Source organism: Schistocerca americana, chromosome 4 (assembly GCF_021461395.2).
Source record: "Schistocerca americana isolate TAMUIC-IGC-003095 chromosome 4, iqSchAmer2.1, whole genome shotgun sequence".
Taxonomy (NCBI): Eukaryota; Metazoa; Arthropoda; class Insecta; order Orthoptera; family Acrididae; genus Schistocerca; species Schistocerca americana.
The window spans coordinates 709,406,558-709,430,981 of record NC_060122.1 but is presented as its reverse complement, the minus strand read 5'-3'; the positions used below and the strand labels follow the sequence as shown (position 1 = coordinate 709,430,981).

General features: G+C 39.6%; 1 protein-coding gene across 3 annotated transcripts in view; it reads left to right on the top strand.

The window, feature by feature from the left end:
- Nucleotides 1-24,424, top strand: part of LOC124613161 (transcriptional adapter 2B-like) — a 91,492-nt gene that overhangs the window by 42,392 nt on the left and 24,676 nt on the right. Inside the window, exons 9-10 of one of the 3 annotated variants that reach the window (XR_006979613.1) lie at nucleotides 931-987; nucleotides 7,616-7,778. Coding sequence is in view for 1 of the 3 variants with exons in the window: in XM_047141787.1 (XP_046997743.1) it covers nucleotides 947-987; nucleotides 7,616-7,778 (204 nt within the window). In the remaining 2 variants the exon portion in view is untranslated. The remainder of the gene's footprint in view (nucleotides 1-930; nucleotides 988-7,615; nucleotides 7,779-24,424) is intronic. The other 2 variants (XR_006979614.1, XM_047141787.1) reach the window with 2 other exon arrangements.

Below are 24,424 nucleotides of genomic sequence, written 5' to 3'. Positions count from 1 at the left end.
TTTGCTGGATCTATGATTTTCCACAGTGACAATGTGAATTGTTTTTTGAATTATACACTATCTCCCAACTAATCAGTTTGCTGTTATATAAGGAACACTCAAAAAGTTTCCATTTCAGGTTACAGTCCAGAATCAGTATGCCGAACAGGCACAATTGCTGTGACCTTCGAGGCAGTCACTCAACCAATGCACCAGGTTGAAAGTACCCATTTGGTAAAACACCAGGTCCTACTGCATGAAGAAGCCCAGAACTGCCTGCAGCTTATCTTCATCCGACAAGTCATTTTTAAGGGATCAAGGGCATGATAAACACACAGGGAGAGATTAGGACTATAGGGCATGATGAACTTCACACTTTTTGGCCATAATGGATGAGGCTGGCCTCTTAGATCGACCAGCATCTTGTGTCGAATTGCGAGCAGCACAGAACTTGGCACACCAACCCACAACAGAAGTTTTTGACAGACATGCTGCCTTGTACATACTCTTTATTCTCCGATGGATGTCTATTCTTGTTTGTCCTCTGGCAGACAAGAAAAGAATAATAGCATGTTGGTCCTATTTGGATGCATTTCATAATAACGCCGCCATAGTTCTTGTTTCCGCATTTACCACATGCACTTTGGGAAGACGTGCATGCCATGTTAATCCCTTGGGTAAACGTCGATGCATTGGGGTCGCTAATTGCATATACGCTGCAGCAACCCCCTCAGATGGAAACTTTTTGATCACCCCTTACACACATCTTTATTTCCAAAATCTGGTGTGACTTACATGAAAAAATCTGTTTCATAATTCTGAACAACTGCTATGGGAAATATCTGTCCTGTTAAGGATACTTGTGTATTGTTCAAGCAGAGAGCTGAGTGTGTTGACTTGTAGACTTACATAATTGAGTTATATCAATGGTAAATATTTTGATTGTATCAGTTTGCCTTTTACCTAGGGCAGCAGTGGGTCCATCCTCTCATCGCAATCAAGAAAAAGGTAAGCATACAATTATATATTTTTTCAAACCATTCTGTGTTTGAGATAAGTCATTATTAATTTGTATACTATAATTTTGTCCTTGTATTAATGGTACGTTTTTTAGTTTTATTAAAACTCTACCAAAGTTAAAGGAATCATGAAGATGGAAGGGTAATAGTTTGCAGCACAGTGTTTCTTTAATTATTTTATTTTATTTCAGCTATTTTCTCTTTTTCTTAAAATTCCTATTTTAAATGTGGCATATCAGATTGTCAGTGGACATTTTGTATTTTGCACTCTTATGTCCAGAAAATATTGTAATGAATTCATTGTGTTGTTTCTTTATTCTTACAGTTTTCACAAGTTTTGTTTTAAAGTCTCTTAATGAAATCTTAATCAGTTACTAATATTTCAAATGTGCCTCCTTTTCTTAGTATGTCACTTGTGATGTTTATATTGTGTAGACCTTCTTTCGTCGGTCTCTTCTGATCATTTAATCTTCACTGTCTTTGAAATGATCATGTTAAATGGTGAGTCTTAGTATGCAAATATGTCCATAGAAACTGAAGAATCTTGTGTATACTGAATTGTTGATTTGGGTGCAGAGATCTGCAAGGAAGTGTACATAAATGATCAGACGGACAGCGTGAGCACCAATCTCTGGCTGGGTGCTGATGCACTGTTGTGTATCAGAAGGTGTCATTGTTGAGTAATTGTAGGAGGATACTATATGACTTAGACAAAATTTCTAGTTGGTGTGATAAATGGCAGCTTGCTCTAAATGTGGAAAAATGTAAGTTAATGGATATGAGTAGGGCAAATATCCCATAATGTTCAAATACAGCATTAGTAGGCTGGTGCTAGACGGTCACATTAATCAAATATTTATATCTAAAAACAAAGATGATGTAACTTACCAAACGAAAGCGTTGGAATGTTGATAGAGACACAAACACACACACAAAATTCAAGCTTTCACAACCCATGGTTGTTTCATCAGGAAAGAGGGAAGGAGAGGGAAAGACGAAAGGATATGGGTTTTAAGGGAGAGGGTAAGGAATCATTCCAATCCCGGGAGCGGAAAGACTTACCTTAGAGGGAAAATCCTGCTCCCGGGATTGGAATGATTCCTTACCCTCTCCCTTAAAACCCATATCCTTTCGTCTTTCCCTCTCCTTCCCTCTTTCCTGATGAAACAACCATGGGTTGCGAAAGCTTGAATTTTGTGTGTTTGTTAGTGTCTCTATCAACATACCAATGCTTTTGTTTGGTAAGTTACATCATCTTTGTTTTTAGATATATTTTTCCCACGTGGAATGTTTTCCTCTATTATATTCATATCATTAATTAAATATTTAGGCGTAAGATTTGCAAAGTGATATTAAGTAGAACAAACACAAAAGGGTGGTAGTACAAAAGGTGAATAGTCAGTAGGCTTCGATTTATTGGGACAATTTTAGGAAAGTGTGATTCATCTGTCAAGGAGACTATGCATAGAACTCTAAAGTGACCCTTTCTCGAACACTGCTCAAGTTTGGGACTGCCACCAGGTAGGATCAAAAGAAGACAATTAAGTAATTCAGAAGTGGGCTGCTAGGTTTGTTATCGATAGGTTCAATCAACATTCGAGCATTATGGAAATGCTTTGTGAACTCAATTGGGAATCCCTGGAGAGAAAACGATGTTCTTTTCGTGGGACACTATTGAGAACATTTATACAACCGGCATTTGAAGCTAACTGCAGAACGATTCTGCTGCCGCCGACATCCATTTTACATTAGGACCATGAAGATAGAGAAAGTAGGGCTCTGACGAAGGCGTACGAATAGTCGTTTTTTCTGCTGCTCTATTTGCGAGTGGAACAGGAAAGAAATGACTACTAGTGGTACCATCTGGTGACTTGTGGGATATGTATGCAGGTGCTAGTTTTCCATTGAGTCAAATTTCACTTTGTTATGTGAAACCATACATTTACCTAACAACTTTACATTCTTGTTATTTGGTGCAAAATTAGTTTGACCAATAATGGCTATGGCCTCTGATGCATACAAAACTGCTAGTGGGATAACTTTCTTGTAACATCACTATTTTCTTTTGTTTTAGTCCATGTTATTGTCTGTGTCACTTGGAATGCTATGGCTCATCGTAAATTCTTTGCACCATCCAACCCTGATGGGGAACTAAGGTAGAGCAAATGGATAAGTGTGAAATCATTATATACACCATCTCAAGCAGAGCTTTCCTGCAATTCTGACGTAAATTTTCAATGTAATAGGGTTTCTTGTACTAAATGTAGTCATCCGATTTAGTCATTAATATTGCAGATGCTCTATAGTTTGTCTACTTTTATTCTTAATGTATAAATGCTTAGTAGATCACTAGATAAAGCATTTTTCAAAGCTAGCAGTTCACCTTGATTTTTACATCAAGAATTTACTGTGTGTAATCATTTATTTCTTTTTCATATTCTCCGTAGTTTTGTCTATAATCTATTCGAAAAAGGCAGGAGGATTGTGTCTTGCCACGCATCAGTACGTGTTTTGAAATGCTTTGAAATATGTATGTGTAATATGTCTTTAGATATTGTAGTTGTGTGTGTTTGATGGATTAGATATATAGTCTTCTTAACAACTCTAGAATTTTCCTTTGTACTAAATTACTGAATACTGAGACCATAACATACCTCACTGATGGAAGAATTACAGTAATCTGTCCATATTTAGAGTTCAAATTTGATTTATTACTCATCAGTGGTTTTACTGTGATTTAACATTCACTTTTGGAAAGAGCACTTTATTTACTTCAACAAATACTAAATGCATACACCATTCACATTTGAGCTGTAGAATTAAATAATTCATTGAAGAAAATCAGATGCATGTTGCATAATCATCCAGTGAGAATACTACACACATTTAGAAAGTACACAATTAAGCTAGCAAAATATGTGCTCATCACAAAAATGAATAAAAGAATTTGTGTGAGATTTCCCTAACAACATTAAAAAGAAGAAAGAAGTTGTAATGGAGCCAGAACAAACATCATCAGGACTCTTAAACTCATTGTTTAGTGTATTTTTTTTAAATAGAAAATCATATGGTATGTTGATCCTCAGCCCCAGGTACTCTCAATGTCTGTTGAGGCTATATTTATTCTGGTACATCCTCTTCAGCCCCACATCTATTTTGCGGTTGCCAACCTTCCTTAAACTAGCATTGTACAACTGTCATGTGGTATGTCAATTTTTATCAGTTTAGGAGATCTGTAAAATATGTTTTTAGGCAGCAACAAAGTGGAAGAATTTTTGCAGTAGTTCAGACCCACCTTGATGTACTTCTTTTGCAGTGGTTTTTTCCAGTCCTGTTGTACAGATTCCTGGAACTCGGTTAACAATTTATTGAGTTTCAGGAATTTCTTCTCTGATTTCAAAGTACATCTAGTGTTACTTTTTTTTAAGGCAGACCTTGTTTTGGTGAATCAGTCACTAATGTTCCATCTGCTTCACAGAAACACAGGTGATTAATGGTAATGGTGCAAATTCTCACAAAAGTCCTTTCAAACATTACCTGCTCCATTTGTGAGGAAATCTTCTCTAAATTCTATGAGACTGCCTTTGTTAAAAGTTTGTTTTTACTTTCAGACATTATGTTTGAAATTTGTTGCAAGGGATTAGCAAGTTTTTATGATCCAGTTCTTGTATGTGCAGTAGTCTACGGAGGGGTCAATCAAAAAGTTTTCTGGTTTCCAGAATTCTGGAAGGCATGACGTCAGCAACTATTCTGCCTAACGAAATTACGCAAGTTGCAGAGAACCATCAAATAACAATTTCCTTTATTATTTGACAGACTAGTTTCAACTTTATGCTCATTATCAAATCATCCAGTAAGCTATGCAATAATTTTCATTATGACAGCCACATGAATGTTCATTGTCGTTACACATATCTTTAATATAAAGCAGTAAAGGGCTGAACTTCATTCACCAGTTAGGTGCAATATCATGAAAACAAATGGTACTCATTACAACTTAAGAAACTCAGGACCCTACTAATCATTGTGAAAAGTAGGTCATATAAAAGTGGTCGGGACAAGGATAAGTACATAAAAACATGGAAAAACTGTAGAGATTCCAAAAATGGTTCAAATGGCTCTGAGCACTATGGGACTTAACATCTATGGTCATCAGTCCCCTAGAACTTAGAACTACTTAAACCTAACTAACCTAAGGACATCACACACATCCATGCCCGAGGCAGGATTCGAACCTGCGATCGTAGCAGTCACGCAGTTCCCGACTGAGTGCCTAGAACCGCTAGACCACCGTGGCCGACTATAGATTCCAAATCTAAGTTGTGAAGTGCAGTGCAAATGATGACTATATTTAAATTCTAAAATAAGTGCAATGCTGCCTGGAGTGTTATTAAAAGGGAAATTAATAATTTTGATAAAGAAATCTGTATCCTTGTTGACTATGATACTTTCAAAGAATGTTTTGTAAATAGTGGCAGTACCATCACGCCACATAATAATTCTGCCTTAGATGTAGAAGCCTGGGTCACATCATGTGAAACGGACAAGATGTGAGAAATTTACTTGGGCCTTAATCACATTAAATTACATTCACACATTCACAAACAAACTAACCAATTCTAAGCCAAAAGACAATTTACATTCAGTAATTACATCATAAAGTGTATAGCAAAGAAAATCAAAATATCACTTCTCTCAATGTCAGAGTATTCAATGATGAAATTTCCTTAAAAGTCTTAAACTCGCAGTTACATTGTCTATGTATACAAAAGGTACTAATCATATTTATGATAATAGAAAATTGCATGCGTAGAAAGATGTATAGCTATTTTGAAAACAATGGAATTTTAAGTGAAAAGCAGTTAAAGATTCAGGTCTCACCTGTCAACTGTAGAAGCAGTTGGAACATTGATGAAGAGTGTTTATGAAGGGTATGGAACAAGGATACTGTGTTTGGAACATTTATTGATTTAAGCAAAGGATCTGACTCAGTCTCATACAATATGATTATCTAAAAGTTGGACTCCTAGGGCATGAAAGATAAATCATGCCATTTATTCTAATCTTATTCAAGCAATGGGTTACAAAAGGCAGGGGGGCAAACAGTTTACACACAGGCAGTTTTGCATCAGGCCATAGTATTTGCAGTTGTTGGTTGGTTGGTTGATTTTGGGAAGGGGACCAAACAGAGAGGTCATTGGTCCCATTGGATTAGGGAAGGAAAGGGAAGGAAATCGGTTGTGCTCTGTCAAAGGAACCATCCCGGTATTTGCGTAAAGCGATTTAGAGAATTCAGGACTACCTAAATCAGGACAGCTGGACGCGGGTGTTAACTGCCGTCGTCCTGAATGCAAGTCCAGTGTGCTAACCACTACGGCACCTCACTTGATTCTGCAGTTTTATTGCACTGACTAAGAGCAGGTGGGCAGAGGTGGCCAAGCAGGTCACACATGTGCAGAATGCATGCAATAGGGCCATCTGGCAAGTAGCCTACCTGCACCTGTCCATGAATGAGCTGGTGGGCACTTGTGGCTGCCCTGGCCTCATAGGGCAGTATTGGAACAACCTGGTTTACAGCTTTTATATGCAAATAAGAGAGACCATGATACTCCCAGTAAAAAAGAGAAATGCCCAAGGCCCTGTTCTTGGCAGAGAGCCCAGCAGAAACTTGTTTAAATGTCTTGGCATTCTGACAGTGCCCAGCCTGTATATATATAAATTTTTAATCTCTACTGGAGAAAATTTGGAAAAATTCAACACGAGTTATGATGTGCATGTACACAGTCACTTGTTGGATTTGCCCTCTGCAAGACTTGCTATAGTCCATAATAACTACAAGCACTTACGCATAAATTTTTTTCAATAAATTACCACCTACAGCTGGTATAGTGGCACTAAACAAATATAAGAGCATAGTACAAACTTAGCTAAATTGCAATTAATTCCTAGAAACTAATAATTATAACGTGTTTTCCTTAAGTGATAATAGAGTATATTTTAGTTCTTTAATAAGCTAGTTATTTTGTGTTTTCTTTTCTGTGTTCATAATTGATTATTGTATAAAACTTGTCACCACTGTAAACTTTGATGAAGGTACTTGTATAAAAAAATATTGAAAGTCTAATAATGATTCTGGTTATGATAATATCCTCAGAAAAAATGGCAGTTTCTTCATTAACAATAAAACAGTGTATATGATATCACAGATTTATTATTATTATTATTATTATTATTATTGTTATTATTTTTGCTTCTTCTGAGCAGCAACTTGTCGCACAGGTATGAAACCTATTGTTTCAGGGATTAAATTAACGTTACATATAAACTGTTGTGCATTAGGTTTTGCAGTTTTGTGTTATCAGTAGTAATTCAGTAGTATCATATTTGTTTAACATGCGGAATATGTCCCATCACTGGTACAGATGTTCTCTTCGTATTAATATGAATCCATAATGACACAGAGGACGAAAAACATTTTACTGTCATATCTAGTTATATATTGAGTATAGGCACCAATATTTGCATTTTGTTTTATGTTGCTGATTTATTATGTCATTGTCATGTTTTCACTGTAGAGAGACATGTGACTTAAATGGGATACATAAATTATTTATTAGAGAAAGAAACGAAGACGGCTCATCTTCTATCGAAGAAAGGTCCACCTGCAGAAGCAGCAGAAGTCCCAGCCACGATAGCAGTGGAGATGGGGTGGAGACGATGACACCAGAGGAGATCTCCACCCTGCCAGAATACCATCTCCTGACACCTCATGAAGTTAAGGTAATACAACCTATTTATCTAGCCTTTGTTACTGCTGCTGTTACTTTGATTACATTCTCTTATGCTTTGAGATCATAATGTTCCCAAATTTATGCTTTTAACACTACAGTAACAATGTCAACTTCGTATGTAGAAATGCACAGTCATGTTATTTTTACGTACAATTACCACACACCGGTAACTGAGATAGTATAGTGATGTTAAAATCTTCCTAGAACTAGTATTCATGAAGCAATGAAACTGAAGACTACATATAATTTTTGGTAACATTCAAAATGCTATCAGAGATGTGACAGTTGTCGTAGTATGCAAATGAACAGGACATTGTCTGTAAATTGTCGAATAGACTGTGAATTACTTAATTATATAACAGTTGATGTGCTTATACATCAAATAGTAGTATTTTATGATAGAAAAATGAGAAACAAATATAGGCTTCTGAATATCATATGTTTTGAGTAGATGACATGTAACTTTACTTGGAGAAACAGTCTCTTGTGAAGCATGTTAGAAACCTTTTTGATGTTATAGTCTTTATTTTCTAACAGTGCGATGATCGTACAAGAGTGTTTGGGATGTACCTTTCCAAACAGTGAAGAAAGTTTATGTATGGGGAAATATTCTTCTGGAGTGAAAAGAAATGTGTCTTTGCAGCACCTCTTCCCTTTCTGTGCTGCATATCTCTCCTCCTGCTATTCTTTTTTCCCTCCCTTGGGGAACAAGTCTGGGATATTTGTGAGAATGTGTTTTTTCAATAGCCCGATAGTTGAAACAGTCCCACATTCCCCCCCCCCCCTCCCCCCCCCCCCCCCCCCCCGCCCCCCTCCTACCCTTCCTCTGCTTTGGCATTTGTGGTATGTCTTTCTCTCTTCTTTCTCCCTGTGCGCTCCTGAATGCCGGCCCATACATTTGCTGTGGAACAGGCGACTGGGTAACGCATAATTTCCAACCTCAGGTCGATGGGTAGGGTTCACCTGACAGGCACTTGCGGCTGCCCCTACCCCGTACCGTAATGCACCCCCCAGTTGGAAGGAGTGCACCATTGGAGCTTCTGGCAATCATAGGGGATTTTTTTGTAATGAGCCAGTCGTCGTCATCATCATCATCATCATCATCTCAGTCTCCATGTTACTAAATGTAAATGGAACGAGGCTAAAGATTCAAAGACTCTCCTGGCTGCACTTCGGTTCCTTGTTGTATCACATACTGAAGGAGGTCAGTCCTATGCTATGGTTAATCTGTTTATTATTCAGAAAGGTGCTGCAGTTGTGAGACCTGTGAAGTCATGCTCTTGTTTATGTGTTGGGACTTTGCTTCTGGAGACCAATTGTGATTTTCAAACCCAACAGCTGCTTACAGCTCCTCTCCTCCACGGCTCTCCTGTTTGTGTTGATGACCACCAATGCTAAATTCTTTGCATGGTGTTGTTTGCACTCAGGTGCTTGATGGTTGACAGAGGGAGAAATCCAAACTTACCTGTCTGATCAGGGCGTCACTGCACTCCATGGAGTAGTGAAAAATGTTGATGCAATCCTATTGCCCACATGCACTCTTTTTCTCACACTTTATCGAGTAGTGCTTCCACCGAAGATCAAAGCAGGCTACAAAGTCATCATGCTCCAACCTTATATTCCAAACCTGATGCATTGCTACCAATGTCAACCTTACAACCACCTTTGCTTATCCTTTCAAAACATGACCAAATGTGTTACTTGTGTAGGGATTCTCATGAGGGTGATTGCCTGTCTCCCTGCTGCATCAATTGTGATGTCTCATACTGAGACTGTCCCGTGTATTTCAATGAGCGGACAGTCTAGGAAATCTGTGCGAAGAAAAGGTACTTCACCCTGTCAATTGCAAGTTGTTGGCTTCTCGAAAGCGCAGCATCTTGCCATCCGGCACTTACAGTACCGATCTTGATATGCCTCGCTCCAAAAAGGACAGGGCCAAACAGATTTGCAACCTCTAATTCAGCACTGCGGTTGTAAAATTGCCCAGTATCATGGTAGCATCCCCATCTCCTTTTCCTACAGCTGAGCAACAAGCCACCAAATCTTTGCCCCTGGCAGCAAAATCACCTGCTACACAACTGGCAAGCTGGAAAGGACTTTTTACGTCCTTCCAGCCAACAAACATCTTTGAAGGGCGGCACTCAGTGGCCGCCAAGGTACCTACCCTTCATATGCTCTCTCCTTCCCATGCCCTGTTAGGACTCTTTTTCCAATGGAACATTCACAACATTAGATCAAACAAGGAGGAATTACAGCTGCTCTTGAAATCGCAACGTCTGCTTGTTTACTGCCTCCAAGAAACAAAATTGGGTCCTCACAAGAGCTTTGACCTGCCCCATTTCCTTGCAGTCCTCTTTGATCTTCTCCCTGAGGGTAGACTCATCCGGAATTATGTCCATAGCCAAACCATCTCACTGAACACTCGGTTGCAAGCTGTTACAGTCCGCATTGCCCTACCTTGATTCACCTTTTCTCTTTGCAACGTCTACATCCCTCCGTAATCCAGTGTCACCAGGGCAGACTTCCTCCACCCTGTTGGGCAGCTCCCTCACCCCTTTTTGCTGCTCAGTTAGTTTATTGCTCACCATCCCTTTTGGGGCTCTCCCTTAACCTGTCTGAGAGGTTCTCTCTTGGCTGACCTCAATCAACTCAACCTCATCTGTCTTAACACTGGAGCACTTATGTACTTTCAGACTCAGTGCACACCTGTGCCCATTTAGACCTCTTGTTCTGCACTGTTCAGCTTGTCTGTCATCTCCAGAGGTTCATTCTCTGTGACATGTACTTGAGCGACCATTTCCCATGCGCTATCCATTTGCTGACTCCTACCCCCACCCATGTATAAAACCCAATTGGCAGCTTTCTAAGGCTGACCGGAGGCTTTACTCCTCCCCAGCAACCTTTGACGTACAACAATTTCCCAGCTGTGATGACCAGGTAGAGCACCTTAACAACATTCTCCTTACCGCTGCAGAACGTTCCATACCTCACACTTAAGCTTTACCATGCCATGTCCCAGTCCCCTGATGGAATGAGGCATGCCATGATGCAATTTGCATTTGGAGACACGCTCTCCATGTTTTTAACTGTCATAATACCATGACGAACTGTACTCGTTATAAACAGTTGTCTGTGCAGTGTCATTGCATTCTTTGGGATAACAAAAGAGCTAGCTGGGTTTTATTTACTAGTTCTTTCAACAGATTCATTCCCTCTTCCATCGTGTGGGGCAATCTCAGTCGACTGTCTGTCCATTCCCCAATTTCTGGCCTGATTGTAGCAGATGTCATTGTGGACCGTATTGCTATCTCCAAAATCTTTGGCCACTATTTTGTGGAGATTTTGAGTTCTGCTCACTATCACCACAGCTTCCTCCCTTGGAAATGAGTGGAGGCGGCTTGGGCGATACCCCTCTCGTTTCAGAATTTTGAATGCTGCAATGCCGTCTTTACTATGAGGGAGCTAGATGATCCTCTCACTTCATCCTGATCTTCTATCCCAGGTTTGGACAATGTTTGCATTTAGATGTTTCAGCACGTTTCTCTTGCGGGCAAGCAGTTTCTCCTTCATACATGCAGTCACATGTGGGCAGATGGCACATTTCCCAGATACTGGCGTGAAGCCACTCCCATACCCATACCTAATCCCGGTAAGGACAACCACCTTCCTTTTAGCTACTGACCCATTTTTCTCACCAGCTGTGTTTCCAAGTCGGTGGAACATACGATTCATGGCCACCTGGTATGGTGGCTTGGATCTCGCGCTCTACTAACCACTTCACAGTGTGGATTTTGAGCTCGCCATTCTGTAGTTGACCACCTTGTCACTTTGTCCACCCATGTCATGAATGGTTTTCTGTGGAAATACCAGACTGTGGTTGGATTTTTCAATTTGGAGAAAGCTTATAACACCTGCTGGAGTGTTGATATCCTCCTCCTCTCTACATGTTGGACTTACAAGGCTGCCTGCCCCATTTCCTCCAGGAATTTTTAAAAGATAGGGTTTTCAAGGTACATGTGGGTTCTGCTTTGTTGGATACCTTTATCCAGGAGAATAGGGTACCTCAAGGGTCTGTCCAGAGTTCGTATTCTTTGCTATAGCCATTAATCCTATCATGACGTGTCTCCCACCATGCATCTCTAGCTCCCTTTTCGTCAATGGCTTTGTGATCTATTGCTGTTCTCCTTGAGCGGCTTCTTCAGCGTTATCTTGACCATCCTTATTTGTGGAGCATCAACAATGGCTTTTGCTTTTCCATCGACAAAACTGTTTGTATGAATTTCTGGCAGCACAGTGGGTTTCTTCCACCATCTTTACATCTTGGGCCTGTTGCTCTTTCATTTACTGAAACTACAAAATTCCTGGGACTCGTGCTCGATAGAAAACTTTCTTTGTCCTCCCACATGTCTTACCTGGCCACCTGCTGTACCCAGTTCCTCAGTGTCCTACATGACCTAAGCAGTACTTCCTGGAGTGTGGATCCCTTGTCCATTCGAAACTAGACTATGGGTGTTTCGTTCATTCATCTGCACATCTGTTCATCTTACGCTTTCTTAATACAATCCACCATTGTGGAATCCATTGGCCACTGACACCTTTTACACTAGCCTGGTTGAGAGTCTCCATGCAGAAGCTGCTGAACTACTGCTGTCATACCAGCATGATGTTCCCCAGTGGATGCACGTGACGTTTGTCTGTCACGCCTGGCTAACCATCCTATGCCTCCATTTTTGATGACTCCCTTGACTGCCAGTATGTAGTGTGCCCTTCTTGTCTGTTACCTCCTGGAATTCGCTTTTTACTCCTACTCCAGCAGCTTAACTGCATGCTACTGGCCAGGTTCCGGTTGGTGTGAACCCTTCACTGCCTTGGCTTCATGCATCAGCCTGTGTCCATCTTCATTCGCTTCCTAAGGAAATTAATCCATTTCCGATCTACCGCTACAAGTTTTACAACATTTGCACGCAACTTAGCAGTAGCACCTTTATGTACACTGATGGCCCTAAGACCAACAGTGGTGTTGAGTGTGCCCTGGCGAGCACTTGCCACTCAACTGACAAACTGTCATCACTTTGTCTCTAATAAAGTAACATCACATTCTTCTTCACTTCCTGAGCCTCTAAATTCAGTGTCAAACTCAAGATCACTATATCCATCCGTATTTGAAAGTATTGCCTAAACAACAATACAGGAGAGACTCTGAAAGTGCGCATTTTGTTATAGAGTATCCAAAGCAGCACACAGTAAAGACGATATCTCATGGCAACCACCTCTGTCAAAACAGGACAGCCACACTACAGCTGTAGTACCAGGTGCTCTCTAGCCACTGAACACTTTAGATATAAGTGCTGAAATGGATGTAAGTGGGATTTGTTTTTACCAGTGTTAAGTTGCCTGAGTATACTCGGGATTTTAAGTTTCTGTCAAAATAATAAAAATGAGCTTGGGGGTTTATTGCACACAAAGCAGTTAGACGTGCCATGTCTTCACAAAAGTGTTGTTTAGTAATCAATCATTCCTCACCATAATTCAGTAAAAGCCACTTTCTTCAGTCATTTGTAGCTGATATTTCAGCTCCTCTATACTTGTAAACCGTTTACCGAATTTCAGCAATTTTAATCACTTGGAATGAAGTTCTGTACTCCATCTTCATACACCTTTATCGCCAACTTTTAGTCCTTGAGTCATTGAAATCATCATTTTCATACATTTAATGTTTATAAAATCTCACATCAACCTTCTGTTTCTTTCCATATTCTTTCAACTGCCTGTTCCTCCTCCATGGGGATATCACCCATACAAAAGAAAATGTGCTTGTATAATACGTACATACAAAAAAAATGTACATCTTTTAGGTAACATAGATGATATTTATTAAAGGAAAATAAATGAAAAAAATAAACACACACTGGGAAAATTCCATCTTAGGAACAAAAATCAGATTAAACTGCAGAAAGTAAAAATCACACTTTAGTTTGATATGGAATACATTGTTTTTAAATCTGGAACTGTAACCAAAACTGTAAATATCTTGGTTTTCAGACCACTGATGGTCTTTTAAATTAATGAAATGAAACACAGATGATAAAATAAACAAACATGCATTTTTAGTAGTTCCAAGGACGGATTTGAAGTATCGTATATAATCTAAACAAATACGTTAAGTTCCATTAAGTTTCGGGTGTGCAGCCGCAAGCAATCTCCTTCTTCTTCTTCTAATATTTCGGCTGTGTAACGTTCAGCCATCTTCAGAGTGAGCCGTAAGACTGCCGCTCCAGTGCTCGCTTCGTCCCTTTATACTGTTTTACCGCCCTACTGCACATGCGGCCACAGATGCAAATGCGCCAGAGACGTTGGGCGGCAGAGGCGTGCATAATGCGTGAGTTGTATCTATGACTCTGCAGTTGATCTGTGTTGGCATATCGATATATCATTGTGAGCTGCATTGTGACGACGTCTTTGCGAGTTTATTACAGCAAGTGCCGGATTCCAGGATTTATCAAGATTGAAACCACTATCTCTATTAATTAAATTCGTCGTCAAGCGAATTTCAATTGCCTCCTTTACTATTGAGTCCCAAAAGGATGATGTAGTTGCCAAAATTTTGACGTTGTCATACAACATACTGTGACCATTATCAATACAGTGCTCTGCCGTTGCTGACTTGTTAGGTTGTAAAAGTCGTGAGTACCTCTGGTGTTCGGTACATCTTTCTTGGACAGTAAGAGTTGTTTGTCCGATGTAAGAAAGGCCACATTCACATGGAATTTTGTAAACTCCAGATTTTCGGAGCAGTAAATCATCTTTGATGGAGCCCACGAGTGCAGCTGTCTTGGTTGGAGGACGAAAAATCACTTTTACTTTGTGTTTGCCGAGAATGCGTCCTATTTTTGATGAGAGGCTACCCACATATGCCAAGAAGGCCATCGATTTACAGGTTTCTTCATCTTCTTCTGCTTTCTTTGTGGCCTCTTTCAGTTTCATTTTCAGTGCCCCCCTGTATTTGTTGTGGAGAGTACTCATTGTCTTCAAACACTCTGTGTAAGTGGGAAAGTTCACTTTGCAGACTGCTTTTGTCAGAAATAATATGCGCTCTGTGAGTCAAAGTTCGGAGAACACTCATTGTCTGGGCAGGATGGTGGCAGCTATTTGCACGTAAATACAGATCGGTGTGCGGTGGCTTCCTATAAACTTCATGTCCCAAAGTGCCATCCTCTCTGCGCCGAACCAAAACATCCAAGAATGGAAGGCATCCCTCCTTTTCAATTTCCATTGTGAACTTTATTTGATCGTGGAGGGAGTTCAGATGTCTTAAAAAGTCTTGCAAGTTGTCTTCACCATGGGGCCAAACTACAAAGGTGTCATCAACATACCTCCAGAATACCGTGGGTTTCAAGTCGAAATTTTGGCAACTACATCATCCTTTTGGGACTCGATAGTGAAGGAGGCAATTGAAATTCACTTGACGACGAATTTAATTAATAGAGATAGTGGTTTCAATCTTGATAAATCATGGAATCCGGCACTTGCTGTAATAAACCCGCAAAGACGTCGTCACAGGGCAGCTCACAATGATATATCGATATGCCAACACAGATCAACTGCGGAGTCATAGATACAACTCGCGCATTATGCACGTCTCTGGCGCATTTGCATCTGTGGCCGCATGTGCAGTCGCGCGGTAAAACAGTATAAAGGGACGAAGCGAGGACTGGAGCGGCAGTCTTACGGCTCACTCTGAAGATGGCTGAACGTTACACAGCCGAAATATTAGAAGAAGAAGAAGGAGAAGGAGATTTCTTGCGGCTGCGCACTCGAAACTTAATGGAACAGTCTTTGCGCCGCCAAAACCTGAAGATTCAACTAAAAAAAAAGAGAGAGATGCTATTGCCACCACCGATTGTTCTGCTACTGCAATAATACAACACATCTACTACATTTATAATTCCATTTACAAATCTAATTTCCTCAGCATCACCTGGCTTAATTCAGTTACATTCCACCACCCTTGGTTTATTTTTGTTGGTGTTCCTCTTATAACTTCTTTTAAGGATACTATCTCTTCTGTTCAAGTCCTTTGACATGTCTGACAGAAGTACTGTGTATACAGGAAACCTTAAACTTTTTATTTCGTTTCCTTATTTGTTAAGTAGAAATTTGGGAAGGGTATGAGTTCCTGTGTTTGCTCAATCTCCAGATTGAAACATAGGCAATAGACTAAAATCCTGTTTCTCTCAGTTGCTACCTCCCTTTCATGCCTTTCGACTCTCATAACTACAGACTGTTTTCTTTGCAATTGTACGTTACCTTTCATTCCCTGTAGTTTATCACTAATTACTTCAGGCTTTCAAAGAGTGTGTTCTAGTCAACATTTTCAAATGATTTTTCTAAATTATAATGCTGTAAACACGTTTGCTTTTCTTCATCGTAGTTCCTAAAATAAATTGTAGGGTTATTATTACTTTTTCCCAGAACCCAAATGATCTTCTTCCTGGTTGGCTTCTTCTAGATATTTTGCTCGTGTGCATATATCTCATAATAGCATTTTACAATTATAATTTATCAAGTGGTTCAGTAGTACTGACTGTGGTCAGTTTGGTTTAGGATTACTACATTCTTCTAGAAATTTAAGGATATTTTGCCTCTGTCAAATATGCTGAGACCCAGGTGGAACAGTTTTGTCATGGTTGTAGAAACATGGATGACAAGGGGAAAGATAGCTGCCATGTCTAGGAAAATTAAAGAGACCTTTGGAGATAATAGAAGCAGTTGTATGAATATTAAAAGCTCCAATGGCAAGGCGGTACTGTGCAAAGAGGAGAAAGCTGAAAAGTTAGAAGAAATATGTAGAAAGTTTGTATAGGGGAAATAAACTTGAGGACAGTGTTGTTGTTGTGGTCTTCAGTCCAGAGACTGATCTGATACAGCTCTCCATGCTTCCCTATCCCGTGCAAGCTTCTTAATCTCAGAGTACCTTCTGCAACTGACATCCTTCTGAATCTGCTAAGTGTAGTCATCTCTTGGTCTCTCTCTACGATTTTTACCCTCCACGCTGTCCTCCAATACAAAATTGGTGATCCATTGAGCCTCAGAACATATCCTACCAACCGATCCCTTCTTCTAGTCAAGTTGTGCCACAAATTTCTCTTCTCTCCAATTCTGTTCAATATCTCTTCATTAGTTATGTGATCTAACCATCTAATCTTCAGCATTCTTCTGTAACACCACATTTCGAAAGCTTCTATTCTCTTCTTGTCTAAACTATTTATCGTCCACGTTTCGCTTCCGTACATGGCTACATTCCATGCAAATACTTTCAGAAAAGACTTCCTGACACTTAAATCTATACTCGATGTTAACAAATTTCTCTTCTTCAGAAACGCTTTCGTTACCATTGCCAGTCTACATTTTATATCCTCTCTACTTCGACCATCATCAGTTATTTTGCTCCCCAAATAGCACAGACCATCTACTACTTTAAGTGTCTCATTTCCTAACCTAATTCCCTCAGCATCACCTGATATAATTCAACTGCATTCCATTATCCTCGCCGCACGGGATTAGCCAAGCGGTCTAAGGCGCTGCAGTCATGGACTGTGCGGCTTGTCCCAGCGGAGGTTCGAGTCCTCCCTCGGGCATGGGTGTGTGTGTTTGTCCTTAGGATAGTTTAGGTTAAGTAGTGTGTAAGCTTAGGGACTGATGACCTTAGCAGTTAAGTCCCATAAGATTTCACACACATTTGAACATCCGTTATCCTCATTTTGCTTTTGTATAGACAGTAGGACAGTATTATAGTAAGAGAAGAGGAAGTCGGTAAAAATGAGAAGCGACAAATTGCAAGAATAATTTGCCAGAGCATTGAAAAACCTATGTGAAAACAAAGTCCCTGGAATAAAAGACATATGTGGAAACAAGGCTACTGGAGTGTTCAACATTCCTTCAGAATTACTGAGATCTTTGGGAGAGTCAACCATGACAAACTATTCTATCTGGTGTGCAAGATGAGATGGGACAAATATCTTCAGACTTGAAGAGAAATGTAATAATTAAATTTCAGAGAAGGCAGGTGCTGACAGGTGTAAATAGTACTGAAACATCAATTTTATAAGTCATGGTTGCAAAGGTGACACAAATTATTTACAGAAGACTGTAAAAAACTGATAGAATCCAACCTTGTTGAAACTCAGTTTGAGTTCCAGAGGAACATAGAAACATGAGGCAATGCTACACCTATATTAAGGTAGTTTGAAGAAAGAAAAGTCTACATTTATAGCATTTGTAGATTTACAGAAAGCTATTGACAATGCTGATTGAACTGTATTATTGAGAGTATAAAATTCAGGGGTAATAGATAATTCACAAATTTTACAGAAACCACACTGCAGTTATGAGATAAAGGACTTCAAGGAGAAGACAAAGTAGTGAGACAAGGTTATAGCCTATCCTGGATGTTATTCAATCTGTACATTGAGCAAGCAGTAAAGGTAACCAAAGAGAAATTTGGAAAGGGAAGCACTATTTGGAGAGAAGAAATCAAAACATTGGGGTTTGCAAATGGTGTTGTAACTCTGTCAGAGACGGTAAAGGAATTGAAAGAGCTGTGTCTTGAAAAGAGGTTACAAGATGGCAATGCCGAAGGAACTAGATTAGGAAAAGATATTCTAAAAATAGATGCTGACAGCAAAATAGCCAGTGATGGCTAAAATAGAGAGATTATAAAATGCAGACCAGCAATAGCAAGAAAAGCTAATAGCCTTTCCGCAGCGGTGATGCCAATTCCTGTCAGATCACTGAAGTTAAGTGCTGACAGTCTTGGCTAGTAGTTGGATGGGTGAAAGTCTGTATCTGCTCAGTGCTGTTGATGAGCTGGGTGCACCCAGCCCTTGTGAGGACAATTCAGGAGCTACTTAATTCAGAAGTCGTGGCTCTGGTCACAAAAACACACAATGGCAGGGAGAGCAGTGTGCTGACCACATGCCTATTGATATCCACATCCATTGGCGCCTAAAGGACTGAGGATGACATGGCAGTTGCTCGATATTGTTTGGCCTTCTGAGGCCTGTTTGGATGGAGTTTAGTTCTTAAGCCTAGTTGACACGACGACATTGGGTTGCGCCACTCTTTGTGTGGAATGAGTTGCATGCAAATGGTTTCATATTTGACTGTAGACACGGCGAAACCAGTATATACTTCAGTTTTGTCGTTTTGTGGTTTCCTGAGTTGTGTCTAAAATGAAAGTTTTGGCAGCTGCACATCGCACTAGTTGTAATGGAATTAAAGCTTGTTGCATGGAATCGCTGCATAAGAAAAAAATAAGAAACGTGTTTCGATTCGTGACTGAATGAAGAAAAGACGTCAGCTCGGTTGCTCAGCATCCTTGCTGAAATAATTTGTAATAGAAGACCCAAGATGTTTTTTTACGTATCTTAGAATGGCACTAGAACTGTTAACAATTATCCTAAATAGAGTTAATTATGCAATAAGTAATAAAGATATTGTAATGCATGAATCACTGTCGCCAGAGCTGAAATTACATATCACATTGCATGCATTACAATTGAGAACACTCGGCATGCTATAAGATGCGGTTTTAGTTGATGACACTTTTTCATTAATACCAATAATTATTAACAGCAATAATTATTAACATTAACAGCAGTAATTATTTGAAGCAGGCCACATTAAGAAGAGAATGGTTTGCAAACTACTCTCTTGAAGACAGATCTGTACAATGGCAATATTTCAAAATTCAAACATTTGTGAATGGGGAGCACTGCTGCGACATTTTAAATAGATGAATATTGAACAAAGAATGTAGCAGTTTGCTTTGCGTAGTCTTCCCTCCAGTCAACAATATTCCTTGAAAAAGAGTGGGCCAACTCGGATTTTAGTCTTGTAGACAAGAGCATTTCTACAGCTAGAATTACATTTGCTTGTATTTTTCTTAATTCATATGTATATGCGCTCCTAATTCAATAAATTTTGCCCTGCAGCTCAGATATTGTCAAACTACCTATGTTCGGATTGCACATGATGGTCCCAGGAGCAGCAGTATGTTACTTATTTTTGTAACCAGTATCACTGAAATCCCAAAAACACCTATGCATAGCATAGATACCCAAAAAGCGAACATTATTCTCCATTCCTCACTTCATATTTCAGTTTGTCTGCACTCTGCGGACACAAATAACCTCAAAATTCATGCAACTAGTGTCGCCAAAGTTGGAACATGCCAAAACTGTTTAGTTTCACCGATGAGTTCCGCAAATGCGCGGCGCGCATGCGTAGTGACCAGTAGCGCAGTTGCCTGCAACCTCGTGTCGTTGTGTAAACTAGGCTTTAGTTTAATAACAAGAGAAATATTTCTGAAAAACAGAAATTTGCTAACAACAGATATAAGTTTAAATGTTAGGAAGTCTTTTCTGAAGATATTTATCTAGAGTGTAACCTTGTATGAAAGTAAAATGTGGACGAGAAAAAAATAAAAATTTGTGAAATTTTGTGTACAGAAAAATGCTGAAGATGGACTAGACTGATCAAATAACTAATGATGAGATACTGAATCAAACTGGATAAAAAGGAATTTATGGCTTAACCAGACTAAAAGAAGGGATTGTTTGATAGGATATGTCCTGAGGTATCATCAGTTTTGGTGATGGTGGGACGTGTGGCAGGAGGGGGCTGGGGTAAAAATCGTAGAGGGAGGTCGAGGCCCAAATATAGGTAAACATGTTCAAATGTATGTAAGCTGCAGAGATGTAGATACTTGCGTGGGATTAGATTAGTGTTATTAACTGCATCAAACCCGCCTTCAGACTGCAGACCAAAACAGTGGTATGGTTCTTCTAAGAATATTAACAACACTGGCACAAAGTATCTCATTTCAGCCAAAGACTTTCAGTCCTCTGTTAAATTATTCTTGCAGTGTCACATCACACTTCTCACCTCCATCCATTTTCTCTTTGCGTTCCATAATATTGTCATCAAGTTTCTTTCCTTCGTATAGTAGTTCTGTGCATTCCTCCATCCATATAGCTTTCTATTCTTTCTTAATGCTGGCTTGCCATATGAGGTCTTGGTGCTAATATAAAAAGAGTGGTGATACAGTTCATTATGTTCCAGTATTATTATGCATCTCTTATTGTCTTATTGTCATTTGATGTGCTGTTTCCTGTGTAATTATTACAGACACAGAATCTCATAACAAATTTTTATCGGTATCAACTTTGGATTTTGTGAATAGGGGTGGAATCTCTGCCACATTTTTGGAAAAAGTACCTTTCTGGTTGGTTTTCCCCACAAATATCTTTATATGCTTGTTCAGTATAATAATTTATGATAGAGGAATATCTTGTGCTACAGGCAGTGAAGTTGCTAGTTAATAACGACTTTTTTCCCCCATTACATTTTACCAGCTGCTGGTTGAAAACTAGAGTAATGTCTTACACGAACATGAAAACTTACACATCAGACAAGGGTTTGTTGGCAACATCTTTGAATCAGTGTTAAAAAAAAAAAAAATGAAACTTTTGTCCTTATTTTGGCAATTAATAAAGATCTAGGATACAGTTTATGATCTTGTGAAATCTTATATGCATATATATCAACAATATTATGAAAAGGATAGATTGCTGTTCACCATAAAGATGACTTGTTGAGTTGCAGACAGGCATGATGGTAAGGTGGCTATACATGAACTTTTGGCTGAAGCCTTCTTGATGTGGTATACGTATACAGGGTGAAAAGTATTTAAACCGACAAACTCTGGGAGGTTGTAGGGGACATCAAAACAAATATTTTCCCCCAATGTCATTTTTTCCTACAAGGATTATTTAAACCGTTGGAGGCCGTATTACGCTCTTCAGTTGATAGAGGCCATATTACGATCTTCAGTAGTTAGATGGCGTATTACGTTCCTCAATTGTAGGCAACAGGTGTCCACCAGTGTAGTAGTGCGTTGTCTCTGTTTACTAACGGAGCGATACACCTGGAGTGAGTACACTGATATGGTTGGTGCGTGCTACATAGCGCACCACAACGGACGAGCTGCACAGCGGGTTTATCAACAACAATATCCTAATCGCCGTATCCTGCATAATACGACATTTGATGCTGTGTACCAATGTCTGCGTGAGACCAGGTCATTTAGCAGATTACCTGGACAGGGACGCCGTTGCACGGTAAGAACGCTGCAATTTGAGGAAGCTGTCTTGCAGCATGTGGAGCGGGATCCTTCAATCAGCGCTCATGCAATTGCACGTCACATGGGGACGAATCAGACGACTGTAAGAACAGTCCTTCGAGAGCAATTGTTACGTCCATTTCACTTACAGCGTGTCCACAACCTGGAACCAGTTGATTATCCACCCAGAGCACAGTTTTCGCAGTGGTACCTGGAACAGTGTGAAATGCATTGTAGATTTCCATCCTCTGTGTTGTTTACCGATGAAGCAATGTTCGGGCGTGATGGAGTCTTCAACACGAGTGAGGATAACCCACATGCCACAGTTACTAGCGCTCATCAAGTGCGGTTCTTCGTTTATGTGTGGGTCGGTGTTGTTGGAGACTGTTTAATTGGGCTGTATTTGCTACCTAGTTGTTGTCTCTTGGTCATAAAAAAATTGAAAAGTGTTTGTTGGTTTAATTAATTTGCTGCCAGAGAAATCTTCCTCTACCGGTTTAAATACTCCTCATAGGAAAAAATGACATTAGGGAACAATATTTGTTTTGATGTCCCCTACAACCTCCCAGAGTTTGTCGGTTTAAATACTTTTCACCCTGTATATGTGCTTATGTGAATGCATGTGTGCTTTTCTTTTCTGAAGAAGGCTTTCAATGAAAGATCATATGCAACAATCTTTTCATCAACTCTGGCTGCAACTCGCATGCCGTCTTTACAGTTAGTAGCAATATATCCATTTCATAATATTGTTGACATTCCAACCTAGACTTTCCATTATATACATATATTGTGTTTGAAATATTATGTTGTTCCGTAATAAAGTAAAGCAACAAAGAGAAGGCAATTGAATTGTTGTAAAATACACTTTTTCCTGTGTTCCTGTGGCTGATTTCCATTGACTTCCATAATTGTATGTTTATGTTAATACATGACGTTTTGAACAACTTGTTTCATTTTTGCACATTATCCTTAAGCCCCAAATGCAGAACCCATTTTTCAAATGTTTTGAATTGCATAAATTTAATGGCAGTGTCATTTATCTTAATGCAAAATATACTAACAGAATACGAAACTAATTCAGAAATGTTATTTTATACACGCTGTGACTCAAACAGAATGCAAATGTCAGTATGGCGAACAGTTATATGATTTACACTTCCTTACCATGTGTGTGACGGCAGACATCAATGTCCATATAACAGGGTGTATACGACCCGGGACAACCGGGATATCCAGGAGAAAACCGGGAAAAACCCAGGAATTTTTCATCGTTTTAGTTTTCAGTTAAATTTTTGTAATTTTGCTGGTGAAAACTGATACTATAACAAAGGATATTACTGTATCCCACTACTGCAGAATAATACTGCAGCAATAAAACATGAACGGGAGAAAAAATGAAAATAAAAGGTAAATTACTAAGGAAATGTGCCACATACAACAACAAAACACAGTGCTTGTACAAGCGTCCGTCAGCAGCAAAATGTGTCGGAGGCTTTAGGAAGACTATGCAATGCTTCTTGACGACAAATTGCCTCCATGAGCGTGATGTCACAACTGTTTACATTAGATTCGTTTGATCAGTTAGGAGGGGGCTCGTGTGGATGCGTGGTCGAGTTGCGTATGAGTAGTACCTTCTCCCACTTCTGGGTACAGAAATTTGCCCGTTGGCTGTGTAAGCAGTAGCAGCAATCAGCGAGATGCTACCTGGAGAAATTTTACTAGCCCAAGGTGTCAGATTCACGCATGAGCAGCGTATTCTTGAGGAAAAAACCTTGTTTCACAAAGCTCCTAGCATCCAGCACACGTTGGTCTGTCGATTATTCATATGATTTTAAATGCATCGCTGTCGGTTTTTGAACATTTTTGAACACATTCTAAATTGATTTCTGAATGAATCTAAGTTGATTTTTGAATCCGTGCGTAGTGTACTTGATGTCTCTGTCAGGGGAATCCTTGTCGCATGTAGAAATAAACTTTGCTGTAGACAAAATGGGATGGGGCCATATGAGCTGAGCTGAATAAAGCCGAATTGATGAATGCCAATCGCTGTTTGCCTATGTGGTTGACTGGGTTTGCGAACGATCAGTGTTGTTATAATTACTAGCGAAATCCACAGATTCTGACTACCAGAGTGGAAATAATTGACTAACAGGAATAACAGGTAAGAAAGATTACGTATTATCTTTTGGGTGTATCCAAGAAAATGAAATTTTGACAGACAATTTTTAGCTAGGTTGCTACACTAGTAAGGGCCAGTTTGTACAGTCCCCGGCTAGTAGCCGCTTATGATCTATTCTAAGAATAACGTGGAAAACGCGTTGTACGAACACATTATAACCCCTAACCGGAGAATAATTGTGGGAGAACTATACCGGTGATTCTGGCAGGGTTATTGAAGTCAACTGGAAAATAAGTTTTGACAATGGCAGGAATAGTTACAGAATTAGTGATGA